Source organism: Dermacentor variabilis, chromosome 2, assembly GCF_050947875.1.
Source record: "Dermacentor variabilis isolate Ectoservices chromosome 2, ASM5094787v1, whole genome shotgun sequence".
NCBI classification, from domain to species: domain Eukaryota; kingdom Metazoa; phylum Arthropoda; class Arachnida; order Ixodida; family Ixodidae; genus Dermacentor; species Dermacentor variabilis.
In genome coordinates this window covers 29,171,893-29,199,482 of record NC_134569.1, presented here as the reverse complement: position 1 = coordinate 29,199,482, position 27,590 = coordinate 29,171,893, and the positions used below count along the sequence as shown (strand labels likewise).

The 27,590-nt window shown below is 44.9% G+C and overlaps 1 protein-coding gene and 2 non-coding genes across 3 annotated transcripts in view; 2 read left to right on the top strand and 1 right to left on the bottom strand.

Annotated features, from left to right (window-relative positions):
* gish (casein kinase I gish) overlaps positions 1 to 27,590 on the top strand; it is a 78,569-nt gene that overhangs the window by 12,604 nt on the left and 38,375 nt on the right. The window contains exons 2-6 of the mRNA XM_075680048.1: positions 5,498 to 5,538; positions 10,804 to 10,873; positions 11,763 to 11,911; positions 12,844 to 13,078; positions 17,476 to 17,646. Coding sequence (XP_075536163.1) covers positions 5,498 to 5,538; positions 10,804 to 10,873; positions 11,763 to 11,911; positions 12,844 to 13,078; positions 17,476 to 17,646 — 666 coding nt within the window. The remainder of the gene's footprint in view (positions 1 to 5,497; positions 5,539 to 10,803; positions 10,874 to 11,762; positions 11,912 to 12,843; positions 13,079 to 17,475; positions 17,647 to 27,590) is intronic.
* TRNAL-CAA (transfer RNA leucine (anticodon CAA)) lies at positions 13,583 to 13,655 on the bottom strand. The gene has a single exon. It is a non-coding gene; the product is annotated as a tRNA-Leu (tRNA).
* TRNAS-CGA (transfer RNA serine (anticodon CGA)) lies at positions 14,927 to 14,999 on the top strand. The gene has a single exon. It is a non-coding gene; the product is annotated as a tRNA-Ser (tRNA).

Sequence of the window (27,590 nt, the reverse complement as noted above, 5' to 3'; positions counted from 1 at the left end):
AAAAAGACTTTATTTACTCTTGTTCCAGATACAGAAACTCACTCCATGTAGGAGCATATTAAACATCTTGAGCATTGAGTTTCTCACTACAACACCTAGAGGGTAATCTGGCGCCACCGTCTATGGGAGTTTCTTAAGGGGGCACCGTGCCGTCATGGGAATGACGGTATATGTGTCTGCGAGGCTTGTGTTGGCTGGTGTTGTAAGAGGCTTCATCTAAAACGTGGATATGGCTGCGCAAATAACGCATTCTCAAAGTAAAATCTTCATAAAATGTTTCCGTTCACGCATATTACATCTTTACTCACCCACAATGCATGAACAAGCGAAGAAAAGCAATAACAGACAACCAACTGTTTCAAAGCGAGCGCGAACCTTGTCGTCTGTCCTCCAACTTTAGCGGCCCGCTGATACTTTTTACGTAACATGTAGTCGTACACACAATAACAAGTTCTCATAGTTAAACAAAACATGTTTTCGCGTAATAATAAAGCTAAAACAGCTTTTCACGTGCTGTTCTAGTAGAAAATGAATCATTGTGACAGACGGAATGGTACTTGCCAAGCGCGTCTTCAAGGTGTCCTGTCTCTACGAGAACAATGCCAATCCGAATCCACAATATACCGGCATTCCCATGCATACCACCGCGCAGCAGCGCCAGATTACCCTCTAGGTAATGTAGTGAGAAACTCTATGGTCTTGAGTTCACATCAGGAAACGTCAGCACCACCTCTTCCACTGCACCAAAGGTCCCCGCTTTTAGTACTGTCATCTTCCCTAGCAGACTAGACTAGGGAATCTGATGACTGTAACCCCGCCAATCACAATCATTGAATTAGTCACAATAATCCCTCCCTCAATGTCGCACCGTTCCACCTCCTGTGTAGCACCTTCGCCCCTGCATATGGCGCAAGTACGTAGCAATCTGGGAATCCGAGGTTGACGCTGTTTCGATGATAGCCTTTGATGTTGGCTCCTTTCATCAATTAGTTAGGCTTGTCAGGGTCAGGTTGAGGAATGATCTTTGTGGTAATCGCGGTTTCTACAGAGGGCAGTGACTGTTGTCACCTCAAAGTGAGCCCCTTTGTTTGCATGTCACAGTCTATGTCGGGTCCCATTGTCGTCTGGGCATGTGTTGATGACAGGCCGGCCTCATGGTAAACATCTAACTAATGCTCATCACCGTATTGAGACGTAACAAGGTTTATTTAGTGCTGAAAAATAAATTCTTACAATTTGTTAGATTGACTTATCTTTAGATGTGCCTTTTTTGTGTGTGTGTTTCCAAAATATGTTACAAGAAAAACTAGAATAGCAGCTTGGGCTTGCTGGTTTTCCATCCTGGTGTTAACAGCTCAAAACGTAGACGAGACACGAGACGAGACGACAACACCACAAGTGTCTTCCTCAGCGCTGCGCTTGTGGTGTCGTCTTCTGGTCTCGTGTCTCGTTTACGTTTTGGGCTGTTAACACCAAGAAAGCTGCTTTGGGAACTTGACAGTGGCGTTATCTCCTGTACTTATTAAGCCCTGTTCTGTGTAAACAATATCCTATTTGTTCTTGCTTTTTCAACAGTATAGCCCATTAATTTGGCTTAATGTTTAACCTTATTTTTCCTTTCTGCTGCTGTCTTCCATTACACTAAAAGGGTGTGTGTGTGTGCGTGACAGTTTTTGAAATTACCACTTCTTTGCTGTTGTACTGCTATCTCCTCTTCAAATGCACTTGTTCAGGCTTGGTGTAGCACAAGTGTGCTTATGCACTCATACCTGCTTGACTCACTACTCTAGAAGTAGGGAAAACAGTATTTGCTGCGCCTTATGTCTTGGCTCTCCATAGTTGCATGTCAAAATACTGTTAGTTGCACCGTAGATATACCTGCCTAGCTTTATTTGAGGTTATAAATAAATAGGCCGGCAAGGTTAACCTTCCTAACATTGGATCAAATTTAAAACACACATGGCTCCTGCTTTCATAATGCCATGTTTTCATGCATGGCAGTGCACTGGCAAAGATATCCACTTAAATATGGTCAACATCATACATGGGTAGTCCTAACAGCTGCTTTGTCTAGGGAGTGGGATACTTGTTTGATACATATTAGTTGACTTTCCACATTATACCTGCTTCTGGTTTCATTTCACCTCCTCTTTCCTTTTGTACTATTCTCTCTCTCTCTCTTTTGTGCATGTTGCCGTGGCTCACTCCTATTGATCATTAGGGCTGTGCCAGTTACCATGGAAGTGAGTGCAAACATTGTGTCGTGCCTTGCGATCATTGAAGTTTGTACAGGTTGGGCAGTGGTGTGACAGCACTCCCCTTCCCCACTATTGCCTCTGCAGCTTGTAATCACTGCTCCCCTTTTCCCATGGGAATGATGCCCTTGAATGTGTTCATATTGCGTGGCTGTTTCAATTTAGTGTTTTATTGCTAGGTATCAAGTATGCACAGGCAGAACAGTCTGTCATTGTGTGTGCGTATGTCTGTGTGGGAGTATCCGAGTTGCTTGAATGAATTGTTTTCTTGTTTCCTACTTTGAAGCTGAACCTCTACTTTTTTTTCATTTTTGTCAGGATGTTGCATTGGAAATGTTGTTCAAGTTATCTGCTATTCCATTTGTGCAATTTCATTCCTTCATTCAGCATGATAAAGTGCAGCTGGACTACTGAAGGGAACTTAGTAGCTTGCTTGCCTGTTGTGCTGCAACTCCTGAATGCTTTGAAAGTAATTAGTTGGAAATTTTGCATCATACAAAGGGAACTGCACACTGGTACACACATGGCTCAACTGCTTGTACAGCAGGATTTTTTTTCTGTATGTGTGTGTGTGTGTGTGTGTGTGTTTAGTGTGTGTAAATACTTTAAAATGTAAATAAATGTAGGAAAGGAGATGGTGAGTTAAAGCATGGGCTTACGGAAGTGATGGAAAGCAGATTCTTTCAGCAGTTTTAAACAACCTGCATCGTTTTCACACACCCTGTTGCATGTGGAAAAAGATTACAGGGAGTATATGACAGCTTATTAATATGTACTTGGGACATATTATTGGGATGTATATTATGCACTGTGCCTTAGCTTGCGCTGCATTAGACTGTTAAATAAGAAATGCTAATACAAAAGTGTAGTGTCTTTTAGTGGATAGCTGTTTACATTGTAATGACTGTATGTGGCCAAGATTCCTTAAGATTCCTTAAAGGGACCCTGAAACGATTTTGACGATTTTATACAAACGTACTGAGTCGTTAGAGTAGGTCCTTCTGATCTTTAATTGACGCATCTAAGTGCTCTGTGTAAAGCGTGTAATTTATTATAAGGGTTTGAAAATGCACATCGCTGCCGATTGCAGCACACTGCTCGGCGGAATTTTAAGCCGCCCCTACCCATATGACCGAAATCACCCATATGACGTCAGTGGGGCGAGCTATCCGATTGGCTGACCAGGGCGTGTGATCGATAATTTTTCCAACTTTATGGTAAACAAATGATCGTAATAGTTGGAATGTTAGTTAATTTGTTTTTGTAAAAAGAAAGTAACATAAAGGGAATGCACAAGAGCAATTTTTCAGTACACTTAAAGGGACACTAAAGTGAAAATTGATTTCTTCTGCATCAGTAAATTACCATTCTACAACACCAAAAACACCACTCTTGCAACGATAAGACGTTTGGTAAGCCAGAAAAAGCGCAAGAACGAAATACAGGTGGCGATGCCTACTTAAGTTTCCGCACCTGGGGGCTGTGACGTCTTGGATTTTGATGGCATCTTCTAGGGCCTACTAATTATATATAGCGGTACAGATTGACTACATTGTGTTCTAAAGGAACCAAATGTTAAACATGGCAAGTTTCGGGAACCTTTATTCAGCCAACGCGGCCCAAATGCGAAAACATACTTTGGAATCCCTGACGTCACGCTGACGTTTCGGCGCTAGTGTTTCGGCGCTACATTCAAATACTGATACTTGGACCTTCATTCTCTCATCTAATAATCAAACTATTTTTTTTTTAAATGACTGCCTGCAGGGTTCTCAAACAAAGCTTCATTAGTCTAAACTGATTTATTGTTTTGCTTTAGTGTCCCTTTAAGCACTTCCGGCACACAGCAACTGTCGTCTGCTTCTGTTACAACGTGCTCCGTCTTTGATGAGAGCTCTGCCGTCAGTGTCAGTCTGTCTTTTTGCTAGCGCTATGATTAGACTTTGTTGCATTCTAGACTGCAAACTTAGCAACTGGCAATATGTCAAGCTGCAACATCGTGTCCCTCTGCAAGCCAGTAAACAAGCGAGCTGGCTGGAGTGCATCGGACTGCCGCTATCCGATCGGCGCCAGGATTTGCGCAATTGCGTCCGTCACTTTACACCATAAGATTATTAATGCAATAGCATTTCGGGAGTCCGATATTAGGGTAAATGCAAGCACAAGGTGACAGGGCCTGGCCGTGTCCCCTTGCGGGTCGCTTCATGTGATGAACAGAAGCGCAAATGTGAATGGTCCGCACGGTGCAGCCACCTGGTGGCATAGAGTTCAACCAGACACAGTAGCAGTAACAAAATGTATTCTTCTTTGCTGCTGGCGTACATTTTTAGTAGGAGTGTAATCATTAACACGTTTTTGTAAATGTTCAAAATATTTTACATTTGGTTAGAGCAATATTAGCTCTTTCTTTGGCTGGTTAAGCTCTGTGCCAATGGGTGGCTGGACCGTGGAGATCGATCAGGCACGTACGTCTACGCTAAGGTTCCTTCATCAGCGTGAGTTTACGCCTCCACCGTTCCGTTGAAATGTTCAGCTAATGTGTGGTTACCGGAATACCAAACACGTTCGGGCGCTGCGACAGAATGCTCGCAATGCACACTGCTTCCATAGCTCTCGCTTGGGGTTGACGGCCAAGCAGCTAGCAGAAAGGTTTCGCGTGGGCGGGGGCGGGCTCCAAAACAAACGGAAGTGGACGCTGTGATGTCGCATCGTGACGCAGAACCAGTGAAGGCGGAGCTTAGCCCCGATCACTCAGCGAACGAGTTGAGGAGGAAAAGCATGGCTAGGGAGGAGGGTAACTTGTAATCGCTTGTAGCTCCATTAATACGTAACGCTTCACTTAAATTGTGGTGCAAATGTTCTACTTAAGCTGTACCCTACGCGTCTACAGCTTTTGTCTGAACCGTTTCAGGGGCCCTTTAAGAGTGCCAGAAATGTATACGCTGCCTTTCAGAATGTGTGCCAACTGCAGCATGTTTTCATGATGTAACCATAGGTTGCATCATACTGGTCTAAGATACCGCTTACTAACAATGCACACACCAGTCATCCTTGTGTAGCAGATACTCGTGCAACTCCATGATCATGCTGCTGGAAAGCCAAGCGCATTGTACACTAGAAAATTGTGTCATGCATTTAAGGTCGATGTGATGGTTGTATAAGAATCCAGTGACTAGTATTGCACTCTGTTGATGACATAGTTTTGCTGCTGCTTATAATTTCTCTTGTAATTTTTCTTCCAGGAAAGAACCTCTACAATAATGAACATGTTGCAATTAAGTTGGTAAGTAACCTTCCTTCTTATGAAGCTTGTGGCATATGGCATAAGATAGGATATGGGATCTGAAATCTAGCAGGCTTCCAAGTTATAAATGTGCACTTGCACTGACGTGAACATCGGTCTGGTAAGGTAGACATGAGAGAATATGGTGAAATTGAATAGGTACGCTGAAACCATGCATGTTCGAAGGTGGAGCGTTTTTGTGTAACTCTTCAGCGGGACACCACCTGCTGTGGTAGAGGGAACAGAACTGTTGTGCTCAATGAGATATCAGTTGCAGATTATTAAATCTTCAACTGGAGGTGTGAAGTATTAGGAATCGAAAACGGAAGTTCTAGTAAGGAGTCACAACACAGCAGAGGTTAAAAAAGATGGCTATAAAGATATCATTGTAGAAATCGAGAGTCCTTTAGAGCCCAATGCTGCTACCAGATTATTTTCTGACTCTATGGGTCAGGCAAGCTAGTGCAAACAGAACCTTGATGCAGGGGTGGAACAGCTGCGCCAATTGTGCCAAATTGCACCAAGGGCAGTCCTCTGTGCCGTCCTACTCCAAAATAGCATTTTAGTGGAAAATTCCACCAAAGAAACCATAAGAATGAAGGCCTCATAATGTTCATTCTGCCTCAGTGGTAAAACTGAAACCAAAACCTAAAGCGAACTGTCATCACCGTCATCCTGGAAGTCAATGGAGCTGTTATAGCTAACAGATGTAGCTGATGTCATTCCTCCATTCACTGTTTTCGCCAGTTTTCACTCTTTTGCTGCATTTTGCTTCACTCAGCAATGTTTTCACTGCGCTGGCGCTTTGCTTTTGTTATTTGTTCCGTTCGGGCTGCAGTTTGATACTCTTCGTACTACATGGCATGGAGCTCACTCAAAGAGGCTGCCAGATCAAAAAGAAGCCTCAGATAATATCCAGTTGCACATTGTTTAGCATAGTTGATGGGTAACGCTTTATACTTACCTCGTGTACACATACTTAACCGCTGACACCTGGTCTGCATAATAAAGGGGCTTTTCCTGCATAACTTAAATGATATTGCGCGACAAAAAAAAAAACGACACAGACTTATGTAATGGATTACCAACTTGCTGCGAATGCTGCTCTCATTAAGTGCTTTTCCTGCAACCCTCCACAATTGGAAGATCAGATTCTATTGTAATTCAGACCGCTTTCAGGTGATCCAAGGCACAGTTATGCACTGGGAGAGACTTTTCATGTTAGCTGTAAAGAAAACTGTCTTAACTGTAACTTCGGTTTAGTAGCATCGTATTTCTTACATGCCTTTGTTCTGGTCTTGTTTCGTTTCCTTTTTTTTTTTTCTTGCTCACTTGAAGCTCTGCGAACGCACAGATGCAGTTGCTAGTTGAAATGGTAGAAGCAGCTTTTTACCATGATATGCACTCATGGAAAGTCATTCAATTACATACCATATTTTTTAAATGCAGCATTGATGAGCTTGAAGAGGGCTCCATGGTATTTATTGACTATTTCATTTCAAATTGAGACCATCTTGTGTGTAGATGTACGTTTGCCACTGCACCAAATCAGCATGTTGCCTGTGCCAGGATTTGCACCAAAAGGTAAAATGGCTGTTCCACCACTGTTGATGGTAAAAAAATATATATAAATTGAAGTAGTAAATATGAAACATTTCAGTTGCGCATATGAAATGTTGTGCAAGAAAAGGAGAAACTGCTGATGCCAGTGCGACTTTGCCATCACTGCTATGTTTCTTCTGCATTCTGTGAGGTGATCTGACATACATTTGTTTGACCACCTGTACGTAATTAGATTCGTTAGTGCTATTTTATGACAGGGGAAAAATATCTTTTACATTAGTTGCCATTTTACTTTAGTAAACATACACGTGTTGGAAATTCAACGAGATAGTATGAGGAAAGCAATTTACTGCATTTGGTTGCAAGGTAGTTATTTCATTTAGGCTTTTGATCACTTTTGTTCTCTTATTAAACAGTCTGCTCAAGTATTGTAACAAAAATAAAAGTTTTCTTCATTAATGTGGCGAATTGGGTGTGTTGGGGTACATATTTGAAAAGGTGGCAGTGCAAGAAAAACACGGGCAGATACGAGAGGACAAGGACGAGTGCTCGTCCTTGTCCTCTCGTCTCTGTCGCTGTCATCTCCTCTCTGCCTGTATCTTTTTTGCACTGCCGCCTTTTTAAAAGGTTTCTGTGTAGTGTACTATCTCTGCTCGAGTCTTTGTCAAAGCAACTTTTACATGCCCCATGGACAGGCATTTGTGTAATTCGCAAGAAGTCCACCTTGTCAGGGTCACTGCAGGGGAGATTCAAAGCGAGCCTGAGCTTGCATTGTTTTCTTCTGTTCACTAAATGCTTGCTTCTTTCCTTCTATTTAACTGCTGGATTTCCTCATTCCTGTATGCATACTCAATGCCATGTTCATACTGTAGATGAATGATGTTACTTTTATGTCTTTAAAATGCTCTGGTGAGAGAAAATCTGTGCATAACTGCTGTTGTTATGGAAAGAAGCCCACAGGTAACTGCACCATCTTACAATTTGCAGTGTTAAATCAGAAGTGGAGATAGCTTGCAAGAAAAGCCTTCAGGGCCTTGTAGTTGAAAATATGCCATGCATAACTGTAGTGACATCTGTGTGCTGGTTGGCCAAGTTTTGCGTTCCTGTTGGTTGATAGGTATAGCCAATTCCAACAAATTAAGTTGTTTGAGATGGAATTGTAAGCCTCTTGTGTTATCCTGTCATAATTTTCACCACCTATATGTGACTTGCAGTCAGAATCAAAATGACATGTTCAGCTTTTGCTGACAATAGCCTTCACACATCTTTTTTTTTCACTGTCGCATAATAGTGTGAAATGTGTTCAAATGTTTTAAGTGATTTGAATGTAGAGATATTATATGCTACTGTATTAGGTTTATGATTTGTCGAAAGCTGGAGAGAGACCTATTTCTTCTGTATTTTGTAGAAACCCAAGCACTGCATTCCCCCTTATCAGGAACTTCTGCAGAAGAGCACTTGGCACTGGACATTCTTGTGCTTTAACCCTTTGAGGGTCGATTTTTTTTCGCCATATGTGACCGCCCAGGGTCAATTTTTTTTATTTCAGATTCCAATTCTTCTTAGGGACTTATTTCGAAAGAAATTTACCGTAATTTTTCTAGGGTGACCGTAAAGTGAGAAAAAAATCTTTTGCGTTGGTATATATCCACTCTTCATTCATGAATAACAACAAGAAAAAAGGAAAAGAACAAAGAAAAAAGAAAAAATTATCAGAATTAAAAATTTGATGCCTTTTTATGCACATAGTTCAAGGCTTTAAAATCCACACACGAGTATATTTCACAAGTCTCAAATGTTCCTACTCTTACACTAATACGTAAGCCCATAGCGTAATCAAACTGCGTATGTGCATGCACTCAAGAAAACTGTTTGGTTGTGTGCCCATCAAAATAAGCAACACTTGTGACAAACTTCCACTAATCTTCATCTTATCGCCAACCAGCTAGGGCAATTAGTTTTCATGAGTCTTAATAAAAGAAAAGAAACGGAAACGCATGCACGGTGTCATTCTTCTTGTGAGCACTAAACGAGCGAGAAACAAGCGGTCGCCCTTTGAGCGATTAGTAACGAGATAGCCATCAGTTTTTCAAGCGCAAAAAGCCAGAACGGCCGGTGAAACAAAATCTAAATGGCCGCCCGCACACACGCGTGCCAATGCGCAAGCGGTAGTATATAGACGCGCAGGAGCAAACTAGCGCTAAAACAAACCATGCAACGAAAACTGAGAGAGGGACGTGCGCGAAAAAAATTCCCTGTATCCCCACATAGTGCCAGCACATGACAGAAAAGAAAAAGTTAGGAAATTGGAGCGCTTTTTAAACGTACAGACGACGCCGTAAATATACGGGATCAACCATTTTCGGACTTGATCGCAGCGTCGTATATTTGCGTCATTGACCGTCAAAGGGTTAATAACCGGGAATGCTAGTCTGCTGCTTGTGGCCTTTTGTGCACATCACGAGGTGCTGACTCGAATTCTACATACATGCAAAATGTTATGTTGCACAGATGTGCTATATTGCTGGTTTTGGCGCAGCCAAACACGTGTGGCCATTCTGATTGCACAAAATGTATGAGTTTGCAGGCATGAATAATGCTATTGCAGTAATATCAACTGGTGCGAATTTTATTCAAAAGAACAATAAATACTTTGGGCTGACTGTTGGACAATTTTGTACGAAATATTGTGATGCATACTGGTTGATAGCAAGAACATCGGACAGTCATCTATGTCTTATATTGCTTGCACCTAACATGACAGCAAAGCACATTTTATACTGTATTACAAATGTGCATTGTCTGTATATGGAGAGACGAGATTAATTGTTAGATAGTGTGGGCCCTCTGAAGTAGGTACACTACATCCTTGGTATATTATTGAGAACCACTGAGCAGTTATCAGTATGATGACCCAGAAAGTTATACTTAAAAGGAGAACTTTCCTGAAAACAGGCAGTGACAAAAGTACATGGCATTAGGATTTCATGGATTTTTTTGCCTTTTTGGCATAAATTTGCAGAATTTACCAAGTTGAGGATCCTGCTTAAACACTGTGTAATCCTCTGGAAGCTGCTTCCATACTCTGTGAACATTGCAATTACCCTGTTTGAGACTTCAAAAATGGCATTGTCATGCATCTATCACTTTTATGCTTTATTTTCTGACACAAAAAGTGAACTATCAAATAAAATGGTCCATTGCCATTCAAGCTAGCTTTACTTAGACTACCCGCTGTGGTTGCTTAGTGGCTATGGTGTTGGGCTGCTAAGCACAAGGTCACAAGATGGAATCCTGGCCACAGCGGCCGCATTTCGGTGGGGGCGAAATGTGAAAACACCTTAGATTTAGGTGCACATTAAGGAACCCCAGGTGGTCCAAATTTCCGGATCACCCACTACGGCGTGCCTCATAATCAGGTCGTGGTTCTGGCACGTAAAACCCCATGATTTGTTTGTTTTTACTTCCTTTTTTCTCTTCCTTGATATTGATAAAATAGAGCAATGTATATAGTCACTTTTCTTCAATGTGATTTTCAGATGCTAATGACATAGGTACCTACGTTGTGTCATGCCACGTACCATGTTTAGTTTAAACTCTTACAGTTCAAGCTGTTATGCACACAAGGACAATGGTTCATATTGTTTATGTCACTTGTAAAACACAACCTCCCCACTTTCTCCTTCCCTTTTTCTTTCTCAGGAACCTATGAAGTCAAAGGCTCCACAATTACATTTAGAATACAGGTTTTACAAGCTTTTAGGTAACAATGGTAAGTTGTTTGTCTTTTACGTGTACACTGCTCATTGTTGCAGTAACAATATGTAATTTTGTTACATTCACAAATTTTTATCAGGAAGAGTAATATTTCGAGTGGGAGTTGAACAAATTAAGGAGGGGGTAGCGAGCTATCAAATCGGTGAATGGGAGCATTTAAATGCATCAAGTGCATTGTTATGATGGCTCATGATGACGCCAGTCTAAATGTTGTCAAGACCAGCACACATTTCAAGCTATTCAAATTGTTCACTGAAAAGCCCTTTTAGTTATACCTTTTAGTGACATTACTGTGATAATAGTAGTTCTTACTTAAATAGGCATAACTGTAATGTAGATATTACTATCCTCTACAGTCACTGCTATTCTTTTTCCTGAAAGTTTATATGCTACTTTATTATAATGGTAAAGGGTTTAATGAAACATTTCTATTTTTTAAATGTTGGGTACAAAAGTAACCAGCATATATATTTAATGCATGTGCAGCTCTAAAAGTTCCATAGAGCCTGGAGCAGGAACACAGAAAAGGGTCACACACACAGCTCCGTATGTTCTTGTCCTGGGCACTGTGAGACTCCTGCAGTGTGGGATACCAACTAAGTCGGCAATCTACATTGTTTCACAAACAGCTCTTGGAAGTTTTGAATTAGTGCCATGTTATGTGCTAATGTCACAACTTGTTGCCTGCCTAGTTTAGTTGGTTCATACTTATTACTGTGCAATGGTGTGTTCACTCCTGTCCTGGTCTTATTTCATCTCATTTGACATCCTATTGCACTGTAACAACTGTTGTCACTCTGTGCAGCCACTTTCTCTGTCGAAAGAAGATGTGAATAATCCACTGATGGATGTCCTCTGGTCCTTCTCTCATTGCGTCATTGTAGAAGGCATCCCAAAGGTCTACTATTTCGGGCCCTGTGGGAAATACAATGCTCTGGTCATGGAACTCTTGGGCCCTAGCTTAGAGGACCTCTTCGACCTGTGCGACCGCAAGTTCTCCCTCAAGACAGTTCTACTTACCGCCATTCAGCTAGTGAGTTGATACTTTTGAACTTAATGGAGTACTGACATGACATTTTCAACATCTATTTTGCATCAAATGGACGTTTGAATTCTTTTAAATTATAGGAGAAATACTGGCTGGAAAATACTAAAAAAGCACAATAGATAACTTATTGTTGTTATTGTTACTATAAGCCAGTTTCAGTACCTCAGAGGTGGATGTGTCATGACATCTTGATAGATTGACCCACTCTGTTTCCGCAATCACTGTTGCTGCCATGAGCAAGCGCAGCCTCAGGGAATATGTATAACATTCTTGTTTATCTTCTACAAGCAATGTAATCATACAAAGCCTTAGTGCTACATCTCGGCAAGTTTTGTTGTATGTCATGGTACTACAATAAAGTATATTACGCTAGGTCTGGCATATTAAAGCCAGCTTTAATATCACATTAATATTCAATCATGTTTCTCTACCTTTGTACCTGCCGAGTGTCATTTTATTTTACATGTCAGAAGCATGTGGTAACGTTTATACCATGTTCAGACTATGTGCAAGTACTCCTTTTTAATAGCTTTTCTTGCTGTTGGATTGTGTTCCCAGGTAGCAGTGTACTGCTTGCTATGCAGGAGCAAATGTATTTGGCTCTGATCAGTGGGCTGTCATAACTATAGAAAAGTTGGGTTTCTGGTTCCTGGAAAACTGTAGCTCCTTTTATAAGATAACTGAAAACCTGACCACACTTGAGGGTGCTTATTGCCAAATTACTAGAAGAGCTTGAGATGTCTAATACTTACCACATTTTATCGCACGTTCACATGTGAAACACAAAACTTGTCACAAAACTTGTAGTATGGGAGCGTTTAAACAAGTGCAGGATGCCAAGAGTGCCTTAATAAACTGCCTTGTGTTTCCAGGCAAAAAGATGTTCCCACTAAATGGTGTTGTTCTTGTTGTTTTAGCTTCATCGAATTGAGTATGTGCACACAAAACATCTGATCTACCGGGACGTGAAACCCGAAAACTTCCTCATCGGGCGGCAGTCCACCAAGAAGCACAATATCATCCACATCATTGACTTTGGGTTGGCCAAGGAGTATATAGATCCTGAAACCAACAAGCACATTCCCTACCGGGAACACAAGAGCTTGACAGGCACGGCCCGCTACATGAGCATCAACACGCACCTTGGCAAAGGTAGTCTTATGGATTTACATCTGTTTCCTTTCTGGGTAAAGTGTCATGTGAGATCGCCACTTTTCTGGCTTGATTTCAATGCGCATTAAGAAATGCTGTCTGGTTATAATGAATTTCTTTTGCCTTTTCTGCGGGTTCAACGCGTACACTTGATTTCACAATGGTTTGTGGCAAGCATTTGTCACTCATTAGTGTGCCTAGTTATTAAGTTCCTATGAACACAGTGATCCCCTTCAGTTTCACACTATGGTTATAGATGACACAACCAGATAGTGCCCATCAAATAGCTAAGGAGCAAGTATTAGTAGTTCACAGTTGCATCATGTGACAGCCTATAAACCTGAAGAAAGGGGGTTAACCGAGGGGCCCGATTTTTATTAGTCATATCATAAGAAGCCAACAAACACTGACACCAAGGCCAACATAGGGGAAATTACTTGTGCTTAATAAATGAAATAAAGAAACGATAAAGTAATGGAAATTAGAGTGGATGAAAAAACAACTTGCCGCAGGTGGGAACCGAACCCACAACCTTTGCATTTTGCGTGCGATGCTCTATCAATTGAGCTACCGCGGCGTCGTTTTCCCATCCACTTTCTTGGGTACTTATGTGTCCTAGTAGAACCCTGGGAGTGTTAGCCAGCGCCACCACTCGCAGACCTTGGTGGCGAACGTGGAACGTCTTTTTTGCCGCAGGCGTCACGAGAATGTGATCTTTTAGGGTGAAGGCAACTGGTCAATAAACCCACATAAGCTACCTGAAGGCATCAATGTTGCCGGATTCGAGACCCTCGTTATGTAATGAACGAGAAGAAAGGGGGTTAACCGAGGGGCCCGATTTTTATTAGTCATATCATAAGAAGCCAACAAACACTGACACCAAGGACAACATAGGGGAAATTACTTGTGCTAATAAATGAAATAAAGAAACGATAAAGTAATGGAAATTAGAGTGGATGAAAAAACAACTTTTGCCGCAGGTGGGAACCGAACCCACAACCTTCGCATTTCGCGTGCGATGCTCTACCAATTGAGCTACCGCAGCGTCGTTTTCCCATCCACTTTCTTGGGTATTTATGTGTCCTAGTAGAACCCTGGGAGTGTTAGCCAGCGCCACCACTCACAGACCTTGGCGGCGGACATGGAACATCTTTTTTGCCGCAGGCGTCACGAGAACGTGATCTTTTAGGGTGAAGGCAACTGGTCAATAAACCCACATGTGCTACCTGAAGGCATCAATGTTGCCGGATTCGAGACCCTCGTTATGTAATGAACGAGAAGAAAGGGGGTTAACCGAGGGGCCCGATTGGGCCCCTCGGTTATTGGGCCCCTCGATTGGGCCCCTCGGCCCGATACCCAAGAAAGTGGATGGGAAAACGACGCCGCGGTAGCTGAATTGGTACAGCATAGCACGCGAAATGCGAAGGTTGTGGGTTCGGTTCCCACCTGCGGCAAGTTGTTTTTTCATCCACTCTAATTTCCATTACTTTATCGTTTCTTTATTTCATTTATTAAGCACAAGTAATTTCCCCTATGTTGTCCTTGATGTCAGTGTCTGTTGGCTTCTTATGATATGACTAATAAAAATCGGGCCCCTCGGTTAACCCCCTTTCTTCTCGTTCATTACATAACGAGGGTCTCGAATCCGGCAACATTGATGCCTTCAGGTAGCATATGTGGGTTTATTGACCAGTTGCCTTCACCCTAAAAGATCACGTTCTCGTGACGCCTGCGGCAAAAAAGACGTTCCACGTCCGCCGCCAAGGTCTGTGAGTGGTGGCGCTGGCTAACACTCCCAGGGTTCTACTAGGACACATAAATACCCAAGAAAGTGGATGGGAAAACGACGCCGCGGTAGCTCAATTGGTAGAGCATCGCACGCGAAATGCGAAGGTTGTGGGTTCGGTTCCCACCTGCGGCAAGTTGTTTTTTCATCCACTCTAATTTCCATTACTTTATCGTTTCTTTATTTCATTTATTAAGGACAAGTAATTTCCCCTATGTTGTCCTTGGTGTCAGTGTTTGTTGGCTTCTTAGCCTATAAACGTGGCATTTGAGAATACGATTTGTGCATCCAACACGCACACACACAAAGAGAGCTGTTGATATGTACTGTGGCAATGGACAGTATTCTTGCCCTTACAGCGGTAACCAGCTCCTCAAATGCTTAAACACTGTATGTAACCTGCCGTGTATGTGGCCTTCTTCTCTCTGTCACATTTGCTTGGTGCTACCTACTGCAAAGTCATTGTGTTTTAACGCGACAGCATTAAGGGCCCCATGTCGCAAAAATCTGGTGTCGGCGTCAGATGTAGCTTGGTTAAAAATAATTTCAAACGGCACCCCTAGAGGCCCTTTGCGTGGCGCAGAGGCGTTACTGAAATAATTGAATTTCTTCAAGTAAAGTACGTCAGAAAAAATCTTAAAGTATGACCTAAACACAACCTACAGACATGACAGCATCGGAGTTTAACTTGAATATCCAGGAAAATATAATTCCTATGCTCGGAAACTTGAACACATACCCACTTTCCGAGTGGCGCAGCTAGCTTGATTCTTTCCAACAATGCCATCACGCTTGCATCTGCAAGAAAGCTCCGTTTGCTGTGAAACGTGACAAGCAGTGAGGTATCTTTGAAATTTGGCACTTTCCACTCTTAAAGGCGAAGTTTAAATGTCCTTCAAATTTTTAAAGTGTCTTAAAGGGACTGGCAACCAATTTTCATAGTAACCACTTTTTCTTTAGTGTAATGAAAAGCTTTACCAGCCAGGTAGTCATGAAGTAGTAACGCGAAAAGCACCATGGAACATTCGTTATCCGAATTTTTCGATCTGCAGCGAACATGAAGTCATTCACTGGAAGCATGCTGAAAAGTTTGATAGGTGAGCGTGATAGTGATTATAGGCCGGCAGTAGTGCAAAGCGGACAAGTGCGGCCATAGGTGGGAGAAAGTATTATTTTGTTTGTCAAGTTGATGGTCCTGCGATTCATGTTTTCCAAAGTGTTAAAGTATTTCTGCGATAATAGCTACATGTTCTTGCGGTTTTCTGTCCAACTGCTTTGGTATTTGATTAGTCAAAACGAAACCAAGCACAATGAAAACGAAAAGACGCTTTTACACATAATATGCAATTCATGCACATTGCTTTTGCCAAGCGTGTGCTTCTGATTTCCGACGTTGTCTCTCGAAGACCTGAGCGAGTTGGAACAAAGGATTTTAGCTCGCATGCGAGCTCAGAATTTAGATCCTTACGAAGTAGCACTCGAACGTAATGCTTTGATGGTCGAAAGCGGCAGCGGAAGCGACAAATACAACTTGCACAATAGACGACCATCCCCACCACAAGCAGCATGCCTGGAGAATGCTGATTGGTAAGCGCTTACTCACACTAGGCCGACCTGACACTGATTTCGGTATGCCGACTGTCGGCGACGGCGTTTTTTCCTTCTTGTCGGTGCCTCTGTCACACTGTACAGACGCCAACAATCTGCCGACGGTTGGCGGAGAGCTCTGAGTTGGTAGTGTGACAGAGGCGCCGACACGAAGGTAAAAAACACTCCCATTTACGGCACAACTCGTCGATGGCAACTTGTATCACAGGGAGATCATAAAGCTCTGGGTACTTGCAAAGTCGTGCTATACTCGCGCGTGTACAACGGCATGTGCGCTGCCATGCATGTGGGACGACGCGGGTGGCGCTCGTTAGCATGGACTTTCTTTACTTGATAATGTGCATAGAATAAAGCACAAGCGCATAACAATATACTAACTGCAATTTTGAGCAATAATTATATTGTACTTAATGACAGTCGACTTACATACAGTAATCTCTTGACTGCATTTCGAAGTATCAAGATTTCACTGCCAGGCCTCGCCACTTACTGGTTTTTCTGACTTTCTTTGCCAATTTGAAATTATATTTCCTACTTAAATCCTGAACAGCGTGCTGGGTTCTATCACTATAAATCATGGCCAATTTATTTCCATCAACATCTCCCAAGACATTCAGTCCCTTTAAGCAGCTGCAGTTCTTGTAGTGGTAGGTGCTCAAAACAATTTGTTGTATGGTGAGGGGGATCTCTGGCTGCTTAGAAGTAAGCCTATCTGCAATGCTTTCAGCTTGCATTCTGCACCTTGTAGTACTCCTGCTTACTGTATTGATCATATTTAGACACTGGTAGTACAATTCCAAAGAAGCAATGTTGACTGTCACTTCATGGCAATTGAATTTTCACAATCAAGCTTTCTGTAATGCAATCCCCCTTTATGAATGAAACATTGCAGTAAGAATTTGTGCCTTCTCATTTGTACAGGTGGGATTGCACAATATGTATTTTTTTTCCCCTTTCTTCTTGTGGTGCCATGTTCTCATCAGTGGTGAACTTCTCTGCACAGAGCAAAGCAGAAGGGATGACCTGGAGGCATTGGGGCATATGTTCATGTACTTCCTGAGGGGCAGCCTTCCATGGCAAGGCCTCAAGGCAGACACCCTCAAGGAACGCTACCAGAAGATTGGTGACACAAAACGGGCCACTCCTATTGAGGTGCTTTGCGATGGTTACCCTGGTGAGTCCTCTGTTATTCAACAGGTGTTCCTTTGTACTGCAACAGCCATATTGAACAGCCACAGTTGTAACATGCCCCTTCTGGGGTGTTGACAGTTTCTCTGTTGTGGTTATGTGCACCTTTCGAAGTCTCTAAAGACGTTATGAGGGTGTTTTAAGTCGTCACTTCCTTTCTTCCTCGAGCAGCTTTTCCTGTGGCATAGATGTGTATTTAAGTATAAAAGTGTGGACAGCCTTTTTGTGTGCAAATTACAGCAGTGGGTTTAGCAAACTTGGGGAATTTATCATCCATGCGCCAACGCCTATAACCGCTTGTCTGTCTGAAAATTGCCGCTTTGTTCAAAAATTGCGTTCACAGCGTTGGCAACAGCCGTGACAAAATGGTGACAGAGCATGTTTTTGTAAAAGTTGCTGTCGCTTCTTTGTGTTCTTAACTAAGATCTTGAGCGGTATTTTTAGGCAAAAACATTAAGATACTATCACATTTGTGAGATTTTGTGCAACTTGACACCAGATGCGTCGGCATAATCGGCTCCAGCGTTTCTGGCTCTGTGCCAAGCTGACGATCTGAGAACAGTGCTAGGAACACTTTTGGACGCATACTTTGACAAGTCCGATGCAGTCTCTAAAAGTGATCGCTCGAGAATGCCGCCCCTGTCGGTTTGGTATGTATGGCCAATGAAGAGCAAATGGCGACGGTGATGCACTGCTTTCATTATGGAAACTTATTTTAAAAAATTCAGTGCCATTCCACCCTGTGAAGTTGGATGACCAATGAAGCTGTGTATAGTGATTACTATGTAGATTGAATAAAGACACATACACGTGACTTCATGATTCTACTGTCTTTTTAGACAGCCATGGGCTGATCAATGATGCTGGAAAGATTATAGCAAATGTGAAGTCTCTACATGACCGATGTTGCTTAGTTGGTACATTGGCGTGTGTATAGCATTGAATGCTGAACCTAGCCTCTTCGTGGTATTCTGGGTCCCAATGGGCATTGCGGATACGCTTGGTGTTATAGGTCCACTCGTCGTCAGTGGTCTCCTTCCACCGCCGCTGTGCCCTATCCCGTTTCTGTTCGCGAAGGCAATCTTCACAGGCAGGCTGCTGTCCTTCGTCAAACGAAAGGCAGCTACACGACGGTCCAGGCCCGTCGACTGACACGGGCTCAGCGTTAGCAGCTTCCTGCCGCCTTCGCGCTAATTCCTGCTTCTGCTCATGCTGTCATTCTTGGAGGGCACGCTGCTCTTCCTTGGTGCACACAATAGGCAATATCCATAGCACTGCCGGAACACAGCTGCTCATAACGTCGATAGGCGATGCTGACGCCACAGTAAAGAGGCGCGCACACAACGTCAGACTGTATGTGCCTTTAGCGTTTATAGAGGATAATTCTCATTCTACACAGCTCTATAAACGCACACCATCTTTTTCAGAACTTAGCCATCTACAGCTTCACTGTAAAAAATAATCCTGTTTGTTAAGGTAAATTCTGCGCATCTTGTTTTTCTTTATCATGAGTGTGGTGTGCATGCTATCTTTTTCTTTTATTAATCAGTGGCATGTTATATTCAAGTACGCTTTTATTTTATTTCCTTCAGCTTGCGAAAATTGGGTGCATGTTAGATTCGGGGCGCGTTAAAATCGAATACCGTATTTACTTGCATAATGATCACACTTGCTTAATGATTGCAACCCTGAATTTTGTCATCAAAATTCAATTTTTTTTCTTTCCGGTGTAATGATCGCACCCCGAACTTTTTGCAGAAATATGTCACGTGCCAAGTCTAGCTAATGATGATCGCGCTTACCATCTGTTGAATGCTGTCGAATGCTACGCGAATGACTCTCGAAAACGTACCAGGTGGTCTGCACACACCAAACATTCTTAAGCAGATGCCCCATTCCATTCCTTTCATCGCTTTCCACACTTCCATGAAAAAAAAATAAGCTACAACCAAACTTACCTTGGCTTTATTATTTGTAGGCTTCATAATGGTTTTGGTCAACAACAACAAAAAATCCGCCTTTTGATTCTTTTTTTTTTTTTTTTAAATGCGACAGTAAATGCCTCCGGGCATACAGGGGTATGGGATGGGGGTGAATAAGGATGATTAAATGAATGATAAAAGATTCGCCGACCTAATGAAGTCCAAGAGGGATCGATAATGCGGTCCCTGCGTCCAAGCAGTGTAATTGCTCAGATTATGCGGCGAAAGTCCCACTGCTGCGAGGTGCCAGAGCCTCGTCGGTTTCAGTGCAGGGCAAACCCACAGCAGGTGGTGGATGTCGGCTTCAGCATTTCGCGACTTGCAGAATGGATACTCAGGACGAGGATATAACGGGCGAAAGTGCGGCCACTTCCTAGTCACGGCAGGAGTGAGGGCAACCCCGACCCGGATCCTCCGAAGCGCAACCCTCCTCTCTACGGGTAAGACTGCAGGGGAGGTTTACTGCACACAGCGGTATGAGAGCACGTGTGCGGCGCCAGAGGTGCTCCTTTCTTGTTAAAAGGAGGGTGGCATCATCTAGGTGAAAGAGTTGAGGCAGTGATGATGGAGAGGTCGCTAGACGGGTCGCAGAATCCGCACGGCTTTGGAAGCTTAGAAGGTCGCGTGGGATCCACTCGACAGATATTAGCTGCGGGATGCGTGCCGCCAGAAGATGGATCTGTTGGCATATGTCAGGGCTGCGACTGACGCGTTGCAGGAGCCGCGTCGCCTGGAGGGCATCAGTGCGGATGACGACGCGGGCCGTGGAAACCATGGGAAAGGCGGCCACAGAGCACGCTTCTCGGACAGCAAGGAGCTCAGCACAAAAGTAGGAAGGAGGCTCTTGGATTTGAAACCAGGTCATCTTATTAAGGGCAGGTGTGCATGGGCAATAAATTGCAGTGGTTGTTTCACAGTGCTGAATGCTTGCATCAACGTAAAGGACGATAGAGCCAAGCGGCAGGTGGGCATCTTGAGCTATAATTCGGTCATGAAGCGCCACCGCCGCGTGAGTTGATGTCGGGCGATGTATATCAGTTGGCTCGTTATCACTCAGCTGTACAATACTCCAGGGAGGAAGGAAGAACTGGCGATGGTGGTGGTAGAAGGGAGTTCGAGAAAGCGTAAGCCCTGAGAGCACACATTGCGTATGAAAGGCTGGCCTTAAGCCTGCGAGCATCACGTCACTGCTGCACCAGCTCATCTAGTGTGTTGAGCTGTGCATTTTCTTGGAGAGCCACGATCGGTGTGATGCGGGGAAGGCAAGTGATGACCCTCATTGCCTCGCGATTAACAGCCTCAAGGCGATCCCATTGTGCCCTCGTCAAATGCTGGAATTGGGCTTGATAAACAAGGCGTGGTTGCACTACTGCCTTCACCAATTGTCGCGCAACATATGAGCTGGCGCCGCCCGTTTTAGGAGCAATGCGTCTAATCAGACCCAACGTCTGAATTGCCTGCTTTTTAGCGCTAGAGAGCCAAGCAGTTCCAGTTCCCGACTCGTGTACCATCAGACCCAAAATTTTTATAGTTGAACATTGTTGAAGAAGGGTTCTGGATAGATGAAGACAAATGGGTGTTGCAGAGAGTTTACGCCGGCCAGAGCGGTTGGCGACTGACATGTAAGCAGATTTGCTGACGGAAAGCCTAAGGCCGACCGAAGATGCGTAAGCCGCCGTGATATCTAAAGCTGATTGGAGGGCAGTGGCTTGAGTCTGCAGGTCGTGATGAGTGCTCCATACCGTGATGTCATCAGCGTACAACAAGAACTTTATGTCGGGTACATCACGTAAGCGCCATGCAAGCGGGATGAAAGCAATATTGAATAATGTGGGTGACAATACAGATCCCTGAGGTACGCCACGAAGAGGGACAAATGAGCTGACGGCGTCACCACTGAGGCGAATTGCAAAATGTCGGTCTTCAAGGAAAGATTTGACAAAATTCCGTACTCCAGGGGGAAAACGCAGCATGTCAATTGAAGCCAAGATGGCTTCAATTGATGTTATCATAGACTGATGTTATCATACGCCTTTTCGACGTCCATAGCGAGGACAGTATGGACACTGTGGCTACGAGTTGACGATAAAACCGAGGATGCCAAGACAGCCAGCCCATCTTCAGTACCTATGGATGGACGGAAGCCAATTTGAGCAGGGTGTTAAAAACTGTGGTGCTCTAGCAACCACGACAGTCGTGTGGCTAGCATTTTCTCAGCAAGCTTGCACAATGTTGACGTTAGGGAAATGGGTCGGAAGTTGCCAAGGTCAGTCGGCGGCTTGCTTGGTTTCGGAATTAGGATCACAATAGCTGATTTCCAGCCTGGAGGGACAACGCTATCTAGCCATACCTTGTTAATGGTGTCAAGGAGCTGAGGCAGCACAGCGGAACTCAGGTTCTTGTAGGCCTCATAAGTAATAGAGTCTGGACCGGGTGCTGTCTTGCGACTGGTACCATCTATCGCTGCAAGCAACTCAGGCATGGTGAAAGAGCTTGCAATCCCCTCGGAGTCTGCTGTAGATGGCAACCTGTCGATATGTGTCGGAATGCCTGCCAAGGAAGCACCATAGGCTGTTTTGAGGCAACACGTCGTACTGTGGGAAAAACTTCCGGGCTGCTTCTCTGGCAAAATCATCCGGCGACAAGCCAGCAGTGAAGCAGGCTGTGGCTGCCACGTCTGGATGGCGGCAACCGTGTTCCATGGCACGGAACATTCGCCAGAGAGAAGCATTTGATATCTTGGATGAAAACCGCTCACACCACGTATGCCAGTGCCTCCACGAGAGGTCGCGTTCATATCTGCGGGCCTTAGCAGTAAGGAAATTCAGTCTTATACGTGCTTGTGCAGAAGTGGCGTCTCGGGATGCTGCCAGCTCAGCTTGTCTGCGAGCAGCCTACAAGTTGAGAAGTTGAGCAGGCCGATATCCGGTGCCGGTCGATCGACGTCTACCCAGCTGATGGTTGTAGCTTCATTGAGCGTGCTTTGTATGCGGTCAACAAGTAGTGGTGACGAGTCCACGAGGTATCTTGGAGAAGGGAGCGAAAGGTGTCCCAGTTGACCACAGAACACTTGCGGTGCAATCGGCAGGCCTGCGACGGATGAAGGCCGATGGTGATAGGGTGGTGGTCACTACACCAGCAGCCTGGCTCCAGGTGCCAAGTGGGAGTGCCAGGACCCGCCCACCACGTGTAAGATCCGGTGCGTATGTTGTACGTCGAGCTTGAGGCACAGCCCGCGTTGCTGAATCGGGATGGTTCAGTAGTATAAACAACGCATCCACGAAGGCGTCCCGCACACGCCTACCTCGAGGGCTAGAAGTAGGGTACCCCCAATCTGGGTGAAGGGCGTTGAAATCACCACCAACTAAAATAGGACACGCTGGGTATTGGCGACGGACATTCAATAACCAGCCCAGATTAATTCTTGAAGAGCCACCAGCTGGTCTTATGTAGTATGACACTACCACAACAGTTGCCTTGGGTAACTTCATAGCTACTGCCACTACCTCCTGATATGAGTTACACCAGTTTTCAAGAGAAAGGCAGACCTGAGGATAGCGCGTATCGACGTACACTGCCACCTTTCCTGAAGGGGCAGCTGTGTGCACGCGACGGTCACTCATGGAAGGAGACATGTATCCACTGAAGCCCGGAATGGCAGGCAAGGCGTTGGTCTCCTGTAGTAACAGGGCCCACACCTGCAGCTTGTTCATACGTAGACAGGATTTAAGCTCCCCCACTTTCGTGGAGAGCCCTCTACAGTTCCACTGCAGCACGCCACAAACACCTGTGCCCGCCATTTTGATTACGAGTCCAGGCGTTGTAAAATCACAGATGTCAGGTTGGATAACTGGCAGACCAAGAACCGCAAAAGGGATGCTGTGGAGTTATCCGGCAACGGAGCTGAAGACCTGGTAGGCTCTACGAACGATACAGCAGGGTGTGACAGAGACGATGATGCAGCGGAATCGATAGTTGTAGTGGTGTGAGATTCCACTGCACGTCGCCGACGCGCAAGTAGTTCACGGTGCTGTCGGAGCTTGGATACCTCCGCTAAAAGACGGGCAATTTGAATGTCAACTGCTGCCATATCATCACGCGGATGTTCCGGCACGCTCTGCTTCTGTGTAACCAGCGGGCGACGGCGGTCTTTCCGAACTTTGTCACTATAAGTCTGTTGGGAATGGGGTGAAGGCGGGTCGCGCTCGGAAAGCTCTGGCCAGTCGTCGTCATCCCACTGGAGCACCGCAAACCTGTTAGATGTCGGCACTGGCTATGTTGCAGCATGCTGAGGCCATTGCTTATGAATCCCGCGACGAACCTTCTGAGTGGCCTTTTGCTTTGTGGGACAAGTCGGAGAAGTGATCTCGTGGTTGTCGGTCTTGCAGAGTCCACATCGGTAAGACACTGCGCCAGCTAGTACAGCTTCATCTAGCGCTGTAAATGGACAGGATCGGCGCATGTGGCCCGGTCCGAAACAGTTGTAACAATAGACAACACTGGGTTTATATGGCCGAGGTTGTAGAATGCAGCCATAGTAGTACAGGCGGGCCGGGGGAGTTGGTGGGCCCTGCAAGGTGACGATGCAAGAGTGCCCCTTTCCCATGTAGCGTGCTTGAATGACACGGTGAGTAGGACAGTAGAGTTCACGCTGGAGGGCAGTCTGGTCCTCGCCAACGGCAACGTTGTAAACGACACAGCACTGTAAATCCGAGCCCTCTGCGCCCTCTGAGCGCTCTGGACTGGCACGGTGACTTCGCTTGTTATCGAGAGACGTTGAAGCATTTGCAAACGCTTGACAGCAGCCAATGTCGGGAGCCACACAGCGATGGTATTTGACTTCTTCCTGGCCATGAAGCCGTGGAAGCCTGTGGTGCCAAGACAAGCATCTAGGTTCGCCTGAATAATCCTCTTCGGAATCTCCGTGAGGCTTGTGGGGGCCAGAGCTTTAATGGTTGCTTTATAGCAACCTGCGCCCGGTGTCGACACAACTGGGGGTCAGTCGTTAGACAGGAACGCTTGTAATGGGAGCCGCTGTTGGCCGAACACGAATCTGGTGCAGATTGCTCCGAAGGACGCTTCTGAGAACCACGGGGGGCCGACAGCACAGATAGTGCGCGTGCAGAAGACAAGTCCATAGGGGTACTCGGTTCGTCATGCACAACAATTGGAGCCCCATTCCCGATCGGTGTCTGGGAAGCCATCGCCGGGCTCCGCCCTGAGGGCAGATCACTCACGGTCTGATGTTCATTTTGGGAAGGCAACGCGTGGACTGTAACCGAAGGACTTGGAGCAGGAACCAGTAGCTGAGACCCAGACTCAGGTGTCAATTGTGCGGCCGGTAAGGCCGTCGTGACGAGCGGGGCCGGCGAATCTACCACCGCCAGCGCATCACCGGAGGCACTAGGCCTAGTCCCGGTGTACAATTCAGCTGCAGGGCCGATGTAGTGAGATTCGCTGAATATCAGAAAACCAGACAGCGCATGAGCATCCGACGCGTCCTCAGATGTCTTGGGGTCCAATCTCTTGATGTATGGAACGTATTTACGCGAAAGGCGAGATTTTTCACAGTAGCGGTGAGCAGCCACCTTAGCAGGGACACTTCGTCGTCGTCCTGCTCCTCTGCACTCATGAGCACGCAACAAATCGTGAGCGCAACGATAGTGGCTACGTTTACACTAATATGTTAGAAGTGTACCACACACACACACGCACACACACGCACGCAAGCACACACACACACACACACACACACATATATACCGACATTTGTAACACAGCTAAGATATTCGCCCACCCTTAGCGGAAACGTGCCATATTAGGATAGTAGTGAAGACAAATGCCACTGTTTCTGCAGGGTGCCCGCCATGTGTATCAATGTCACTGGCAGCTAAGCGCGCCCATCTCTGTTTCTGTCCCCTCAAAGTGGACATGGCTATGTTATTGCCACATACTAGCCGATGTTAATGATATCATTCATTACTGATGCGGAAGAAACTGTTTCAATGCGCATAATGCACTCTCGAGAAGAAAAAAAAATAGCGTTTACCGCGTTCGGCTTGCTCCGCCGGCCACCATTTTTGTTTTGGTGTCCTGCACTGTTGCAGCTGAAGCCCCGTTTGTTGACCTGTTGTCATCCCGTAGCAAACGTGGGATGAAAAAAAATTCTTTTCGCGGGAAATTTAACCCGTGTAATGATCGCGTCCCTGAATTTGTGTCAATTTTTTTTACAAAAGAAGTGCGATCATTATGTGAGTAAATACGGTGCCTAGAGTACAGATTTTTCACTTCAGCTGGTGCATTAAAGCAGCTAGTGCAATGAGCAGCTAGTTTCATGCAGGAAAATGAGGCAACACGACAGCATTTGAAAATTGAAAGCCTTTTGTTGATATCCTAGCTCCTCACTTTCACGCTAAACTGAATTGACAGCACTCGTGAGGCCACATGCGATGTACTCACACTTACTTGCTTCTCACCATTTGTGACTGCAGAAGAAATGACAGGAATCATTTTCACATAATTTATGAATAATGCCAAATCAACACTAGCAGAAAGCCCTTTCATAGACAACACTTGTCACAACGTAAAAAGTCTTTATTAGTAATGGGTATGAGGTTGCGAGTAAGGACATACATTAGCCCAACAAAGCTGTACATACATTAAAGAAAAAGGGTTGCGCAACTTTCGGCAGCTAGGTTTCATAGACGCCGAACTGCTGCTTATGCCGCTTAGCTTCTTTCACCTCACTGATGGTTTACAACTGCCTCGCTCACTTCAGCCTCGCGTCAGTTCTGTTCTACTTTAAAGCGAAGTTTGGATTGGATTACTTTGTAATTTTTTTAGCAGATCTCCTATCATCACAATGTTGCCGATCTCAATATTGATGCTATTTGCATGCACCTGCCATACTCTCATTACCAAAGCACCATAGGATCACGCAGTCTGCAACCGGCTGTCAAATGGATGAATGTCTGCAGTACATGACGTGTGGATTTTCGTTCTAACTTGCAATTTTGTTGAAAGCTGTTGTAATAGATTATACATAAACCTCGTTTATACATCCCTTGTTCATACATTTTCCCGGTTATAACACTGCTAAAGCTCAGTCCCAGCAAAGGGCTTATGGACACCTATGTATTAGAATCTCCTTTGATACGTTGTCGTTCGCCCAATGTTCCTGCGTGATACGTTGCAGCTTGACATATACAGTAGAACCCCGTTTATACAATGCTGTTACATACAATTTCCCGGTGCCAACATTCACAACCAAAAACACGAAAAATGATCTAGTACAGTTGTGCTTATTTCTTACCTGTTTATGCATTCCTGGAAAATGCGATCCTTCAGCACCAGCCGTAATCGCCAAACTGTAATTGTATTGACACGTGTACTTATATTTAACGGGCGACCACGTTTCGCCGCCTAACAAATGTTATCGCACAGCGCGGGACGCGTCCGCATGTATCCGAAGTTTCTGGAAAGTTATCGATGCTTCTATCCGCTGTCTGTTGTCACCGAACCTTGTGTTATCTGATTTCATCGCGTGACTCGAATGTTGTAGGACTTTGTGGAAGGCATGCGGGTCCCAACGATTAGTCTGGAACATTCGATGACTGCTGTATAAAAGCCGACGCACTTGACCCACTGATCAGATTTTCTACGATCGCCGACCGTGTTCGCCGCTATCGTTGTGCTATAAGTGTAGCCTGTTTTTGTGGGCACAGGTTCGCCCAATAAAAGTTAGTTTTGTCTTTCACAGTATTTGCTACTGTGTTCTTCAACGTCACCAACGTGACAGTATGATATGTTTTCCAGCCACTGCATCCAATGTAAACGAGAAAAGGTGCCAGGCAAGCAATAGAGAGTAGTAGCCACCGGCGGTGCAAGAAACAACACAGATCACGCCGTTCAAGCTGGTCTACGGCAGGAACCCGACGACGACGCTCGA